The sequence below is a fragment of the Rousettus aegyptiacus genome, unplaced genomic scaffold (assembly GCF_014176215.1).
Source record: "Rousettus aegyptiacus isolate mRouAeg1 unplaced genomic scaffold, mRouAeg1.p scaffold_m13_p_13, whole genome shotgun sequence".
NCBI lineage: Eukaryota > Metazoa > Chordata > Mammalia > Chiroptera > Pteropodidae > Rousettus > Rousettus aegyptiacus.
The window spans coordinates 5,235,375-5,249,380 of NW_023416288.1; the positions used below are offsets into that span (position 1 = coordinate 5,235,375).

Genomic DNA, 14,006 nt, shown 5'->3' on the forward strand with positions numbered 1-14,006 from the left:
CCACACGAGTTCACGCTGGCGACAACTGGAGTACCCACCCCTCGCAGCTCCCCTGGCCACCGGCCGCGCCCCGCGGAGCTGTGACCTCCAAAGCGGGTCCGCTTGGCGATCCCGCCTCTTCGGCTCGAGATTTGGGCCTTTGATTGGCTTCTAGAGGGATCCTTCGGCGTGGCTCGCCCAATGGAGGGCCCGGCCGGCGGCCCGGACGCCCCACCCTCCCCGCCCCTCGTGGAGGGCCCGCCCCCGCCCCGCGCCCGGGAGCGGAGGAGAGTAAATACAACAGGAGCGCAAAATGGCGGAGCCGCCGAGCTCAGTACGCTGTGCTGCTGCCGCCACTGCCGTCTCGGAGAAAGACCTGTTTGGCAAGCTGCAGCCCGCTCCCCGAGACCCACCGGGTCCTCTGTCCGCCAAGAAGGTGCGGACTGAGGAGAAGAAGGCGCCGCGGAGACTGAACGGAGAAGGGAGCAGCGGCGGGAACAGCAGACAGCTGCAGCCGCCGGCGGCACCTTCCCCGCAAAGCTATGGCAGCTCCACGTCTTGGAGCTTTGCCGCTCTGTCTGCTGCCCCCTCCCCGTCCTCTGCTCGGAGCAGTTTTTCTTTCTCCGGGGGCACGGCCGTCCCCTCCCCAGCCTCCGCTTCCTCGTCTCAGCCGGTGCCGCGCAAACTGTTGGTCCCTCCTACGCTGCTGCACGCTCAGCCTCACCGTCTTCTGCCACCGGCCGCCGCCTCTTCGGCCAGCGCCAAGCCGCGCAGACCCAAGGAGAAGCGAGAGAAGGAGAGGCGGAGGCACGGCCTCGGCGGGGCGGGCGAGGCCGGCGGGGCCGCCCGGGAGGAGAACGGGGAGGTGAAGCCGCTGCCGCGAGGTGGGTCCAGGCGCCGGGATGGGGGAGGGGAGGGCGTCCCGGCCCCCGCCACCCCCTCGCGCCCGCGGGGCCGAGACGGCGAGAGTGGGGGCCGCGTGCGCCAGCCTGGAGGGGGCCGGAGGTTTCCCGTTCTCAGCAGGAGATTTTGCAGTCCACATGGGTACAGGAAACGGAGTCTGTAATTTCGGCGGCAACGACGGGAATGGCTGAAACTCTTATTTTCTACATCGTTTCTGCCTCCCAGTTACTGCACTGCAGGATTCGTAGAATTCGATGTAAAGAACTCGCCTACGTGTGTTTGGCTACGGAGGAAGACGGAAGGGAACGGGGTCGGGAAGGGTTTGGTATTGATTATTAGATCGTTTACACTTGATCATGGAATTCATATTTGTGACAGGCTCCACCGCCAGAAAACCCTGTCAAAAAAAAAAAAAAAAAAAGGTGGGGTGTGGAGAGCATTGGCGTCAGCTGGAAGCTACCAGAGGCCTGAGCTTTTCATCCCTATTAGGGAAATGAGGTAGTAGTGTGCAAGGCCCGAAGTGTGCTGTTTCATAAGGTACCTTCCCTCCACCCTTCTTTCCGCTCCGTAGTCTTAAGTGGTTTTAGTGGTCCTGTCTGAAATACTACTCTTCAGAAAGAATTTTCAGCCATATTCTTTTTTTCCTGCAGCAAATGATAAAATCAGGAACGTTGACGTTTTGGGGCCAGAGCAAGTGGTTGCAAAATGTTTTAGCATCAGTGGAGGCAAAATTTCAAGCGTCCTTGTCAGACACGGCTAGACATTTTTAAAGTCAGGCTAGTCATAAAATTTTCAGAAAATATTTCTTTAAAATAAATGGTCCTACCTATTGATAACACTAGGATCTGACAGTGGCACAACGTGGTGTCGGGTTGAAAATAACATCTTTATGTGATCAAAAACAAATCAATAATCTTTATTATAAATATACATTAATATACAGTATTGTCAAAATACTTTCGTTTTTAAAGGAAAAATGAAATGTCAAGTGGTTTTAGCATTGCTAATTTAATGGTAGTTTAGGTCATAAAAAGTTCTCTGTATATTTGAATTAGCATGGCTATTTTCACAATCTTCAAAAATTCTGTACATGAGTATGTAGCAACAGTTAACTTCTTGATGTTTTGCCTGTAGCAAATCTTTGACATCTAAGCATAGCCATCAGGTATTCTGGCACAAGGTAAAGGACCTCTCAGCTCTGGAGAGTGTTGCTTTTAGGAAAGTGGTTTTGAGGATGGAATTTATACTGCTTTAAATCTGGATTATAGGTGGTTAGTATTTTAAGGCAAGCTATTTGTTTTAATGGTTATATTTAAGAGTTATGTCTGGAAGTCTGCCTTTGCAGCTAGGTATCAGTCTTACTTGTGATGTGTAAACAGGGTATTTGCTTTTTTAAGTTCTTTGAGAAAATGAATGTAGGTATAACATTGTCAGTATATTGGAATGGCTGAAAATAAATAAGTATTCTTTAACAATTCTGACTTAAAATATGGAGCACATAAATGGCCCTTAAAGTGAAATGGCTGTTAAAGAGAAATTTTTCGAGTCTTTTAAATTACATTTAAAATTCTCTTTTTGAAGGCTGCCGCATCCTTACATTGTTAAACCTGATTATAAGCAGTGATAGCTTTACATTAAGATATAGGGAAGATGTTTTTCCGTGACCTAGTTTCTTTATTTTTTTAGTGACTAGATATTAACACTTGTACGATTTTCTATTTTTTTTTTTTTTGACAGAAAGGATTGCTTTTCAGTGTCTTGATGGTAAATTTAATGGAGAAAATCTTTCCCTCTTAATTTGGGAAGTGCTAATCCTTCTAAAGTTCAGGTTTAACTGAATTGAGGTTCTGTTTTAATTAAGATTCTCAAGCAACAGTGGTATTAAAATAGCAAGATTACATGCATGCATTCAATATAGATATAATTGCAAATATTAAAGTCCTCATTTGTAATATAGTACTTACTTCACTGGGCTTTTTGTAAAAATCTTAGTGAATGGATAACCAAGTGTCAGTTGTCTTATGCAGGGGTCCCTGACCCCTGGGCTGCACAGCAGGACATGAGCAGCAGGCCAGCAAGCTAAGCTTCATTTGTATTTGCAGCTGCTCTCCAGCACTAGCATCACCGCCTCAGCTCCACCTCAGATCATCAGGAATTGGATGTCATAGGAGCACCAGTCACTGGTGCCAAAAAAGTTGCGTACCGCTGCTTTTAGGTATATACCACTTTTTAGTGTTGCTCTCTAATTGGATAGTTCAGAGAACGAACAGCACGTAGAATAGTTTAGTGACCCCCTCAATTATCCCATTGATTGTACAGTCTGAATCAGTACCAGAAGTTAGCTATAAAGACACCTAAACAAGGAAAATAGATCCTTCTTTTAGCAAACAAACAAAACATCCAAAAGATCTAGCCTTCCAACTTCTTTAAGCAGTTAACCTTCTCTATTTATTTGTAGTATGTTTTTTAAAATAATGTCTTTATTAAAAATTGCTAAATTTTATCACTGGCTACCATCCTAATAAATTATTTGTATTAAATGAAAGTGTATGTGAAAGAGCTTGGCAGGGCTTTAGTAAATGTTATTTGAGTCAGAAGCTTGATTTTTTTTTTTTTTTAACCCCATAACATTAAAAGTTGGGTCAGTTTAGATAGAGGATCATTGATAGAAGATTTGAAAGTTAAGAGTGATGAACTAGAGAATTATAAACATACCAGTCTAGGTCCATTTAGTGTGAGGGTTGATGCCTTACCTAAAACCTCTGAGGCCATCTAGTCATAGTGCTGTAGCTGACTCCCATGATAGCCTGAGTCATTAAGTAAAAGTTACATTATATTTTATAAAAAAAATGTGCAAAGACATCTTAGATTTTTTAAAACTTGAAAATGACTAGGCTTTGGTGCTTACAGAGGTAATCTACTGAAGAGTTCACAGACTATTTTTCTGTAGGACCGGATAAATTACTGAAATGGTGCATATGGAATCATACTGTAACAATAGCAGAACACTTTATTAGATAACAAAATATCTTAACTGATTCCAGTAACCAATGAAACTTGCATAGAATTAATTTTTATTAGTGTCTTTGCTTTGCATTTATTATTTTTTTTATTTCCTTTAGAGTGACCTGGTGAACTGTCCCAAGACAAAACCAAGGCATTTCACTGAATTTTTGCCTTGAGAGTGTAGTTACAGAATTTAACCTTAATGAAAATAGAGGCTTTGCTTAGAAGTGAATAATTTGAGGTATAAATGTCAGTGATTTTTAAAGGGGTAGATATTCAAAGGTTTTTCAAAGTAGACTTTCCCCCATCTTTCTAATATTGTTATTCCACAATTTTACGTTAAATTCATATTTAGAGTTATCATTATGACCAGATATTTGTCACTGCTGGGATAGTTTACTGTGATTTCATTTGCTTGTGTAATCTTGTTTTTCATGCATTGTTTTTTCATTTGGTTAGTTTTGTCTGGCAAAGCCTTTCTGTACCCTCCAGCAGCTTCATAAAATGATTCTCAGTACAATTTTCCACATGGTCAGATCTGTCAGATAAACTTATCAGTTCCATTTTTTTCCTGTAGTCATCCATCCCTTATATAGCTGTCCTTCCTGCTTTACTCTAGATTATTTCCTTCTCGGCCTGCTGCAAAGCTGTCATCTTGGGACTTCCCTTAGCTGATGTTCTGAGAATTTCTTTCACTTTTGTAGTCTCTTTTTCTGGATCCCATGCCTTGCTTTTGGTTTATTCTTCACATTGCGTTCCTTTACTGTTACTGTGAAACAGTGAATGGGAATGTTTTTTGGAAATTTATTTTTACTCTTACACTTGACTTTGGCTGTTGAGAGATTTCTGTATTGGAAATCATTTTCCCTCAGAAGTTTGGAGGTGTCACCTTATTGCCGGGCTTCCAGTGTTGCTGTTGCAAAATTTGATCTCCAAAGATTTGTCTTCTGTTCTGCTATCTAGGAGATTTTAACCCTTTCAGTGAATTTTAAAATTTCAGGTACCTTTTTGAAAAATGTTCTATGAGCTTGTTCTTGTTCATTGTTCCTGTATGTTGTTCCTTTTTCATTGGTGCAACGTAGTTTCTTTGACATGTTCTTCTGTTCCTTGTGTCGTTTTGGTTCCTCTAACTTTTTTTCTGTTTGTTATGGTTTCTGTTTCTTTCTGTTGGAGGCCTTCTTCAGATCTGTGTGGTCCTTAGCAGTTCTTTCATATTAAGTAGAAAGTTCCAGAGGTGATAGAAAGCTCCCTGGGCATGCATGAGCATGGCTTAGTGACTAATGAACTCCCATGTTTTCACCTTTATTTCTTTTCTCTGGATGGTGGATAAGAAAGCTTTTGTTTTCTTCTGATAAAAGTCCTTCATTTCTCTGTCTCTGTAAGGGAATAATGGAGAGAGGAGGGCATTGGCACACGTAATGCATTTTGACAGGAGGGATCTAGTGCTGAGTAGGGGAAGAAAGCTACAAGTCCCACCATTTCGTTTATATATTTTTACTTAGTCTCCATGTTTTCATACCAACATTTCACTTCTTTGTGAGACACCCCTGAGCCTGGAATTACCCTGATTCAGTTTTGCTGGAGACCATACCTCTCATTCCCTTAGGACTGTGTGTGTGCGCGTGCGCATGCTTGCATGCATATACGTGTGCATTGGCAGGGGAAGGGGGTGTGGTTTTGGTTCTCTCATCTTGCCTCTCAGCGTCTCCAGTTTCTAAGTCTTTATGAGAACTGCAGGATTGTCTGTCATTATCTCCTTCTGTGGGGACTTAACATTAACCTATTATGCTAAGTTACCATTCCACCATCAGCTTTCTGTAATTATACATTGTATTCCAAGTTACTGTGTTTCCTATTTACATCAAAGATGAAATTTCTGTTTGTTTCTTTTTCTCTCTATTGTTTGGGTATGTTTTTCAAGAAGAGATCTTAAATTTTAGCCTTATTTTGATTTGTTCCTATTTGTCTGACATTGGTGAAGTCTTAATCTTTTTGTGCCCAGACTCATGCGTTGCAAAGGGATACTTTTTTCACAGCATGGTTAGAATTATATGAATCTGGCATATTGTAGGCATTCAAAAGGGATGTTAGTTCCTAACCATGTTTCTTGCTTAACACAGTGGAGACATTTAGTTTCACTGAATTCTTGGATAGGTATAACCTGTACAGTTTTCCCTTTGGTATCCTGGTTTCTCGGAATTTCTGTTGCGTATTAGTATGAACCATACTAACTTTTTGAAAGAAATTTGTATTTCAGTTGTTTAGTTATTATAGTAAATGGCATTAGTTTTTCACCATCCTCAAATGAATTAAACTTTCAAATTATGGATAAACTGTTTAAAATAGAATATTGGAAAAATAGTGATATTTAATTTGTGTTAGAGTAAAAAGAATTATGACAAAATATTATGGCTTATATAAAATCTTTTTGTATGTGATTGAGGAGAATCAGTAATAACAGTGCAGTCTTACCAATTAAACTAATATTTTTTAAAACTAGTACTTTTTTATAATTTCAAATATTTTTATGTGTGAAGGTACATTAAACTTTATGTTGTACCTATTATTTTTTTCTTGAATTGTAGATTGAAAATATTTAACTTTTTATCATGAAAATTTTTAATTAATCAAAATGAAACCAAAATAGTATAATGAATTTTGGGTCTACTCATTATCCTTCAACAATTATAAACAGTTTACAATTCATGTTTTGTTTCCCCTCCTTCACTTATTTTTATTTTTTGCTCTAGTATTTTAAAGCATATTTCCAAAATTTTCACCCCCAAATAATTAGGATTGAAATTTTTTTCATTACAGAACTATAAAGTTTCAACAACACATATGTATCCTTTAAAGAGTGAAATTCTCCCCCACTTCCAAACTGTCATTAACAGTTTGACATCTCTCTTCTGGAATAGATGTGCTTGTATATTTTTTAGGTTGACTCTTTATTAAAAAATTATTTTTTACATTTTTGATAAAATACATAAATTTTACTGTTTTAGCTATTTTAAGTGTGTAGTTTAGTGACATTAACTGCATTCACATTGTTGTGCAACAATCACCACTATCCATCTCTATAACTTTTTGTTATAGATATGCACTGAATCATTTGAAAGTAAATAGTAGATATCACGATATTGCATTCTTATTTCAGCCTTCATTTCCTAAATGTAATCACATAACCACAATAACATTAAAACATTTAGGAAAATAACCATATTGCCTGTCCCAGTGCAGATTCTTCTAGTTCCCCCCAATTTCCCTATTGTATCCCAACCACACTACATCTAATTATTTTAATCTAGAGCTTTTTTTTTTAATTTAGAGCTTTTTTAATATGACATTGACTTCTTGAAGATAACAGTTTAATAAAGCTGTTATCTTGTAGATTTTCCTGTATTCATGATTTTTAAACAGTTGTGTTATTGTGGTGTTATTTAACTTGATTCTTTGTATTTCTTATAAACTAGAATTTGGTATGAACCTTGGTTAAATTCCATTTAAATAGTTTTGGTAAGATTGTTTTATAAGTGTACATCATATTACATTCAATCAAGAGGTGTATAATATTGATTGTGCCATTAGTAATTATGCTAAATTTGACCATTTGGTTGAACTGACCATTATCAACATTGTGATAGTTCATTTTCTATTTGAATTTAGTGTATAGTTTTTGATGTTTTGTGGTGCTTTGTGAATATCCAGTTCCCTTACTATCTTTCCCCTCATTGCTTTAGTATCAGTTAATGATCCTTGCCTTAGTCACCCATTTCACTGGGGGTTAAAGAATGATGCCAAACTACTTCTAAATAAAAAATGAATTAGTTTTGAGGATGGAGAATTCAAAATAAATTGTTACTCATATCTAGATTAAAATTTGGCAATCTGTTTTGATTTCGATACCAAAGTATATACTGTAAATTCGTTGTTGTGACTAGAATCTTATGGTAAGCACTTTTCTTCAATTCTTAATTAACCATAGTTTGATAGCTTATTCACAGTAGTTTGAATTTTGGAAAGCTTCTTGCAGAATGCTGATAGTTAAAGGTTGATTGTATTAGGTCAGTTACAATTGATAATTATTACAATATTGGTAACATGCCAAAAATAAAAAAAACTTTAAAAAAATATAGTAATATACATTAGTAAAGTGTGTTAAATACTACATAGAATTCAAAATTATCTCTATTCCACCATGCCCTCTGTTAACTAATATAAATTAACCGTATACCTAGATGAATTCCCATTTAACTAGATTATATTAGTTCTTTCAGAGCAGGTATTTGTTTAGCCATTTAAAGATCTTTGCCATGCACTCAATGAATGATAGAAAAAAAGCAATATTTTTTTATTAAAAAATTAATTTTATCTGACCTCTTTGCATTAAAAATTTAAGTAGCTTTTTTTAACTTTTTTATAGAAAGGGTATACATTTTCTTTAGATATAATTTAATTCAGAGCCATTTTCACTGGTTTGACGTATGCAACAATATTCTAGAAGACAGGGTTCATTCTCTGGCTGAGTCATTGATGAATTTTGTATCTTAAAAAAATAAATATTCACCATTTTTTCAGTTTTCTCCTTTGAGGATAATAAAAATATCAGAATTAAAAATTCTGTCAAGCTTTTTTGAGATGGGTGACAGGCTGATGCAGTGAGTACAAGTTCCTGGGTGCAACTTGAGCTAGAATATGAGCTTTTTGAGGACAGACACAACGATAGTTAATTTTCATAGAACTGTATTCCACTTTATGTATTTTTATATAATTTTCACAACTTTTTAAGAGTTCAGTTAAGTCTTAATCTTTTATAAGTACTATATGGAAGCCTAGAAGATTTAAGTAACTTGCCCAAGGGTATACAATAAGCAGTAAATCTAGGTTTCAGGTCTTTAGATAGTTTTACTTCATAGCTCTCTAGCTGTAAGCTACAATGCAAATTGTGTTACTGTTTTAAATCTCCTTCCAGAAATGTCACCTTTCATTGTGAGACAGTTTGCCAAATAAATCAATTGGGCTTTGATGGAATAGTAAGACTTAGGTAAATGGAGATGATGAAGACTGGATTGTTAGGCAAGGGGCTGATGGGAGCAAATTTGTGGAGTCTGAATTGTGCATGGTATGTATCTATGTTCAGTGGTCTGTGAATCGAACCATTTGTCTGGGTTGGTGATTTTGTAGAAAGTTGGGAGATAGGACAGCATGGCATTTGAAAGTCTTCTACAGTCTACCTTTTATTTGCCTGGAAAAGGAGTTCAGATTTTGTTCTGTGGGCAGAACAGCAAGGCACAGTTGTTTTAGTAAGGTGATAGTATATTCAGATAGGTATTTTTGATAGCATTGTGTAAGATGAATTGTCTGAGAGAAAAATTAGAGACAGGGCTGTTGGAAACTACTATAGTAGTAAAATTGAGTGATTTTAATGATAAAATGATTGGTACTCCTAGACACAAAAAGGAAAAGGTTTTGAATGGGAGTATGTGATAGGGCATCATGATTATCGAATATTCATGTAGCAAGGAAGGAGGGTTTATAATTCTATGGTTTCAGATGAATAAAGTAAGCATATAGTTGAAAAAGTGTGGATAGGCCTTCAGGAGAACTGGTTCTAAAAGCTGGCTGTGCATTTGAGATGCAGGCAAGTACCTTATATGAGAGTTCTGTTACCAGATGCAAGTCAAATTTGTGGTGAGTCAGTGTAGCTAAGGTTTAAAAATGTTCTGTTTAGTTAAGTGTCTGTATTTCAGTATGTATGTGTGGAGGAGACCCTTTTAAGTCTTCTTACAGTGGCAGATAGTGATGGTTACTTTTTCTCTCAGGAGCAAATAGTCTTGTGTGTTCTTAGTTCTTAGGTAACTGCTGTTCACAGCTGTTAAAAGGACTATAAAAAAAAACTCAAAATGAAGCAAGGATTCTTAACCTTTACTCTGGTCTAACAATTTAACAATTTATCTTCCATTTGTCCTCCTCCTGAACTCCCTTGCCATTTTCCTTATCTCCGCTTCTACTTATTTTAGCATTTGGTTTAAGTTTTGGCCCATTTATAGTACTCTTCTCATCTGGGTTTGCTAATCGCCTTGTTATTTTCTAGTGTCTGTTGTTAGCACTCCCCAAATCTTAGCTTAGTCCAGAGTTTTAGATACACTTGTTTAACAGCCTTCTTGACATAACCACTATTAGATATCCCTTAGAACTGTAAAATTAACGTTCAAAACTCATAGTCTTCCTTACCCAAATTTGTCTTACTATGTGTGTTCCTTATCTTAGTGCCATTGTATATTCAGTGGCTCAAGCTTAGAAACTGGATTCTATACTTTACCTTCATCCAAGCTGTAGCCAGGTCTTGTCACTATCTTTCATATGTATCTACTTTCACTGCATTCTTTCTAATAGTCTTCGTTCAAATTACCATTACCTCTAGCTTGATTATTGTATAACTGCCTCCTTATTGGGCTCCTTGCTTCAATTCAGATCTGTGATCTTTCAATTTATTCCTCATACCAGAACATAAGTAATAACTAGAGATCTAAATGTATATTTTGATATGTCACTTTTCTGTTAATGTGATGATACTCAAATTTAAAATGTCTTACAGCTCTGGGCGGTCATTTCCTTGTTCAGCTTTTCAGCTTCTCCTCATTGCTCCTTGCTGCCTAGAACTTTTCTGTACCCATTATTTTTCCATCCCTAGTTCCATACTTCTTCTACACCAAGCTAATGGCTACTCACCTTTTAGGATTCAGCTGGAAGGGTAGGCCTTTGCTACTCTTTGGATTAGGTTAGGTCCTCTTACTGTTTCTTCCCATATCACTTTGTACTTCTATTTTTACTTTCTTCATTTCATTTTAATCACATTTGTTGTCATTAATCACTTTGTTGTCTTCACTAGACTGTAAGCTCTGTAAAGGCTGGAGCTGTGATAATCTTGTTTCAGGTTAGGCCCTCGTCCTCTAGGTCAGATGTTCCCAGCCCCGAGGCTGCAGACCACTACCATCATTAGCTAGTTAGATAGGTATCAGGCTACACAGCAGGAGGTGAGCAGCAGGTCAGCAAGTAAAGCTTCATCTGTATTTGCATTCCTGCTAGCATCATGGCCTCAGCTCCACCTCAGATCATCAGATTCTCATAGTACTGGTCCCTGGTACCAAAAAGGTTGGGGACTGCTGCTCTAGGTACTCGATAACTATTTGGAAATGGATGAGTTGCACTTCATTTCGGCATTTTTTGCCTTCTCAGAAGAGACGTCTGATTATTATTCAGGAAAATTTTTGCAGATATCTCAGTGAGAACCCCAGAAAGGTAATAATGAGATGAGAAGTTGATCAGCAGCTCACAGACAATGGGTAAATTGTCAAGTAATCCAAAGAGGCAAGTATTAATGGGATGAGAACTAGAAAGAAAATGAACCGTGTGGATAATGCTAATTGAATTATGTTTGTCCAACCTTGAGTTATCAGAATTGCCATTTTGTATATTCTTAACCTCAAAAAGGGAGGGAAGGAAGGAAGGAAGGAAGGAAGGAAGGAAGGAAGGAAGGAAGGAAGGAAGGAAGGAAGGAAAGAAAACTTATTGGTGCATTGCACAAAGAGGATATTTTGTGTTTTTAATCTGAATTTTCTGTCGCCTCAAAAAGTTCCCTCTTGCCACTCACTGCTCTCCCATTACTTCCAGTCTCAGGGGTGACTTTTTTTCTGTCCCAATAGTTTTGCCTTTTCCAGAATGTTATATAAGTCAAGTGTACTCTCTGGCTTCTTCAGATTTGGTTTCTTTCACAGCATAGTGCTTTTGAGATTCATCAGTGTTGTTGCATTAATCAGTTTTTTTTTTTTTTTTTCCTGAGAGGTAGTTTATATGGTATAGAGATACCACAATTTGTTTTTCCATTTGCCGATTGGTGGACATATGGATTGTTTCTAGTGTTTGGTAGTTATAATAAGCCTGCTACGTTCACATACAAATCCTAGGGTAGACATATGCTTTTATTTCTCTTGAGTAAAGAGAATTTCTAGGTTATATGTTAAGTTTATGTTTAACTTCACAATAAACTGCCAAACTTTTCTACAGTGGCTATACCAGTTTTCATTCTCACTGGCCCTTCATGTTGTGTTTACTAAATTTTAGTCATCCTCATGGATATATAGTAGTATTTCATTGTGGTTTTTAATGTGCAGTTCCCTAATAACTAGTTATGTTGAGCATCTTTTCATGCATTTTTATGACTCTCTTCTTTGGCAAAGTGTCTATTCAAGTTGTCTGTTACTGGCTGTGTTATTAAATTGTGGAAATTCTATAAATATTGTATGCACAAGTTCTTTATCAGGTATGTATTTCGTAAATGTATTCTCCCATCCCGTTACTTTTCCTTCTCTTAATATGGCCCTTCACACATTTTCATAGTAGAAATTGTGTAATTTTGATGAAGTCTACTTTATAATTTCTTTTATGGTTTGTGCTTTTTATGTCTTAACCAAGAGAGTTTTGCCTAACCCAAGGTAACACACAGGCTTTTCTCTTATATTTACTTTTAGATACTTTATAGTTTTAGATTTTACATTTAGGTCTATGGTGCACTTTGAAAATTTTTGTATGTGAGGTTTGGATTAAGATTCCCTTGCTCTTACTTTTCCTTTTTGATTAATTTGAGAATTATTTTGTAAAGTTATTCTACCCTCCACAATCCCATAGGGGATTTTTATTAAATTTATTGATTAAAATTAGGGGCAGATTGTAATCTTTATAGAATTATCTTTATATTTAAAAGCTACATGTATCTCTACCTATTATGTTCTTTTATATCTCCAAAAAATTTATTGGTATTTATTCCAGATGATCAGTTTTCTTCTGGTATTTTGTTTTATTTTGGGGAGGTTTTTTGGAGATTATTACTGATATATAAGAAAGCTTTTGGTTTTTCTACGTATACTTGATTATTGGTATATAATTTTATAACAGTGAAAGGTTATCGATTATTTTTAATCAGGAACAGATCGAATTATGGTAAGATACTTAGTAATATTCAGGAAGTGATTTCTTTTTTCTTTTTTCTTTTTCTTTTTAAGGAAAAGCAAGAGAGAAATGGGCTACACCAGAGAAGGCTGTAGGAAGTGATTTCTTTGTGGTGCTTCAAACATGTTTGTCTTTGAAATCTGAGGTCTCTATTACCAGAGTTTAACTCTTCAGCTTGACATTTTTAGTACTTAATGCTCTGGTAGATCTTAACAAAAATGACAAAGTCATTAAATACAGTTGCTGCCTTCATGTAGCTTAGACATACTAGCAGGATACTGGAAAAGTAATTATAACATTTAGTGCACTGAGTTAAATATCATAAGACAAATGGAAAGTACTGATGATTCTACTGGGAGTAGTGGCAGGCAGATATTAAGAAAGGGAGAAGGGATGGAGGGAGGAAGGGATGTTTAAGAGAAACTTCAAAGGACAGTGTCGTAGGATTTCAATAAAGAGATAGAGGAGTTCTAGGTAGAGAGGTTCTATGACGTGTAAAATTCATGGGAACTAGATGGGAAAACAGCTATGCAATGTCACAGAAGCTAAGGGAGGATATTTTGAGATCTTTGATTCTCTGTAGGTCTGACATTATGTATTGCTAAGCATCTTTATTCTAGCCCTTCACTCTTAGATTTTCAAAAAGCGGTGCGTTTTATGAGACATTCTATTTTAACATTTCTTTGAAGTCATTGCATGTCTTGTATGTACATAACTTGCCCCAAACAACTTTTTCATTAACCATAAGAAGACTTTGTGTAAAGGTTTTCTTATCTGTTGCTGTATAACAAAGTATCTTAAAATGTGGTGGTTTAAAAGTACACCATTTTATTTATACCTGATGATTTTGTGGGTCAGGAATTCCAGCAGGATTGGCTAGGTGACTCTGCTTCACTTGGAGTTGCTCAGTGGTGTTCACTTGGTGGCTTGTCTATCTGATAGGTCCAAGATGACTTTACTCATGTGCGTGTTGTTGCGTTATAAGGGATGACTATATGTTGAAGTGAGTCCTCTCTTCATGTAGTTTCAGAGCCTTTCCATATTATCTCTTCATCAGGATGGTTAGATATCTTACATGGCAGCTCAGGACTCCAAGAGACCTGGGTGGG

At 37.2% G+C, this 14,006-nt stretch overlaps 1 protein-coding gene across 2 annotated transcripts in view; it reads left to right on the forward strand.

Moving 5' to 3' along the window:
• Positions 1-254: 254 nt before the first annotated feature.
• RSBN1L (round spermatid basic protein 1 like) overlaps positions 255-14,006 on the forward strand; it is a 61,120-nt gene continuing 47,368 nt past the window's right edge. For both annotated transcript variants that reach the window (XM_016145954.2, XM_016145955.2), the window contains exon 1: positions 255-863. In XM_016145954.2, coding sequence (XP_016001440.2) covers positions 293-863 — 571 coding nt within the window. In that variant the 5' untranslated portion in view covers positions 255-292. The remainder of the gene's footprint in view (positions 864-14,006) is intronic.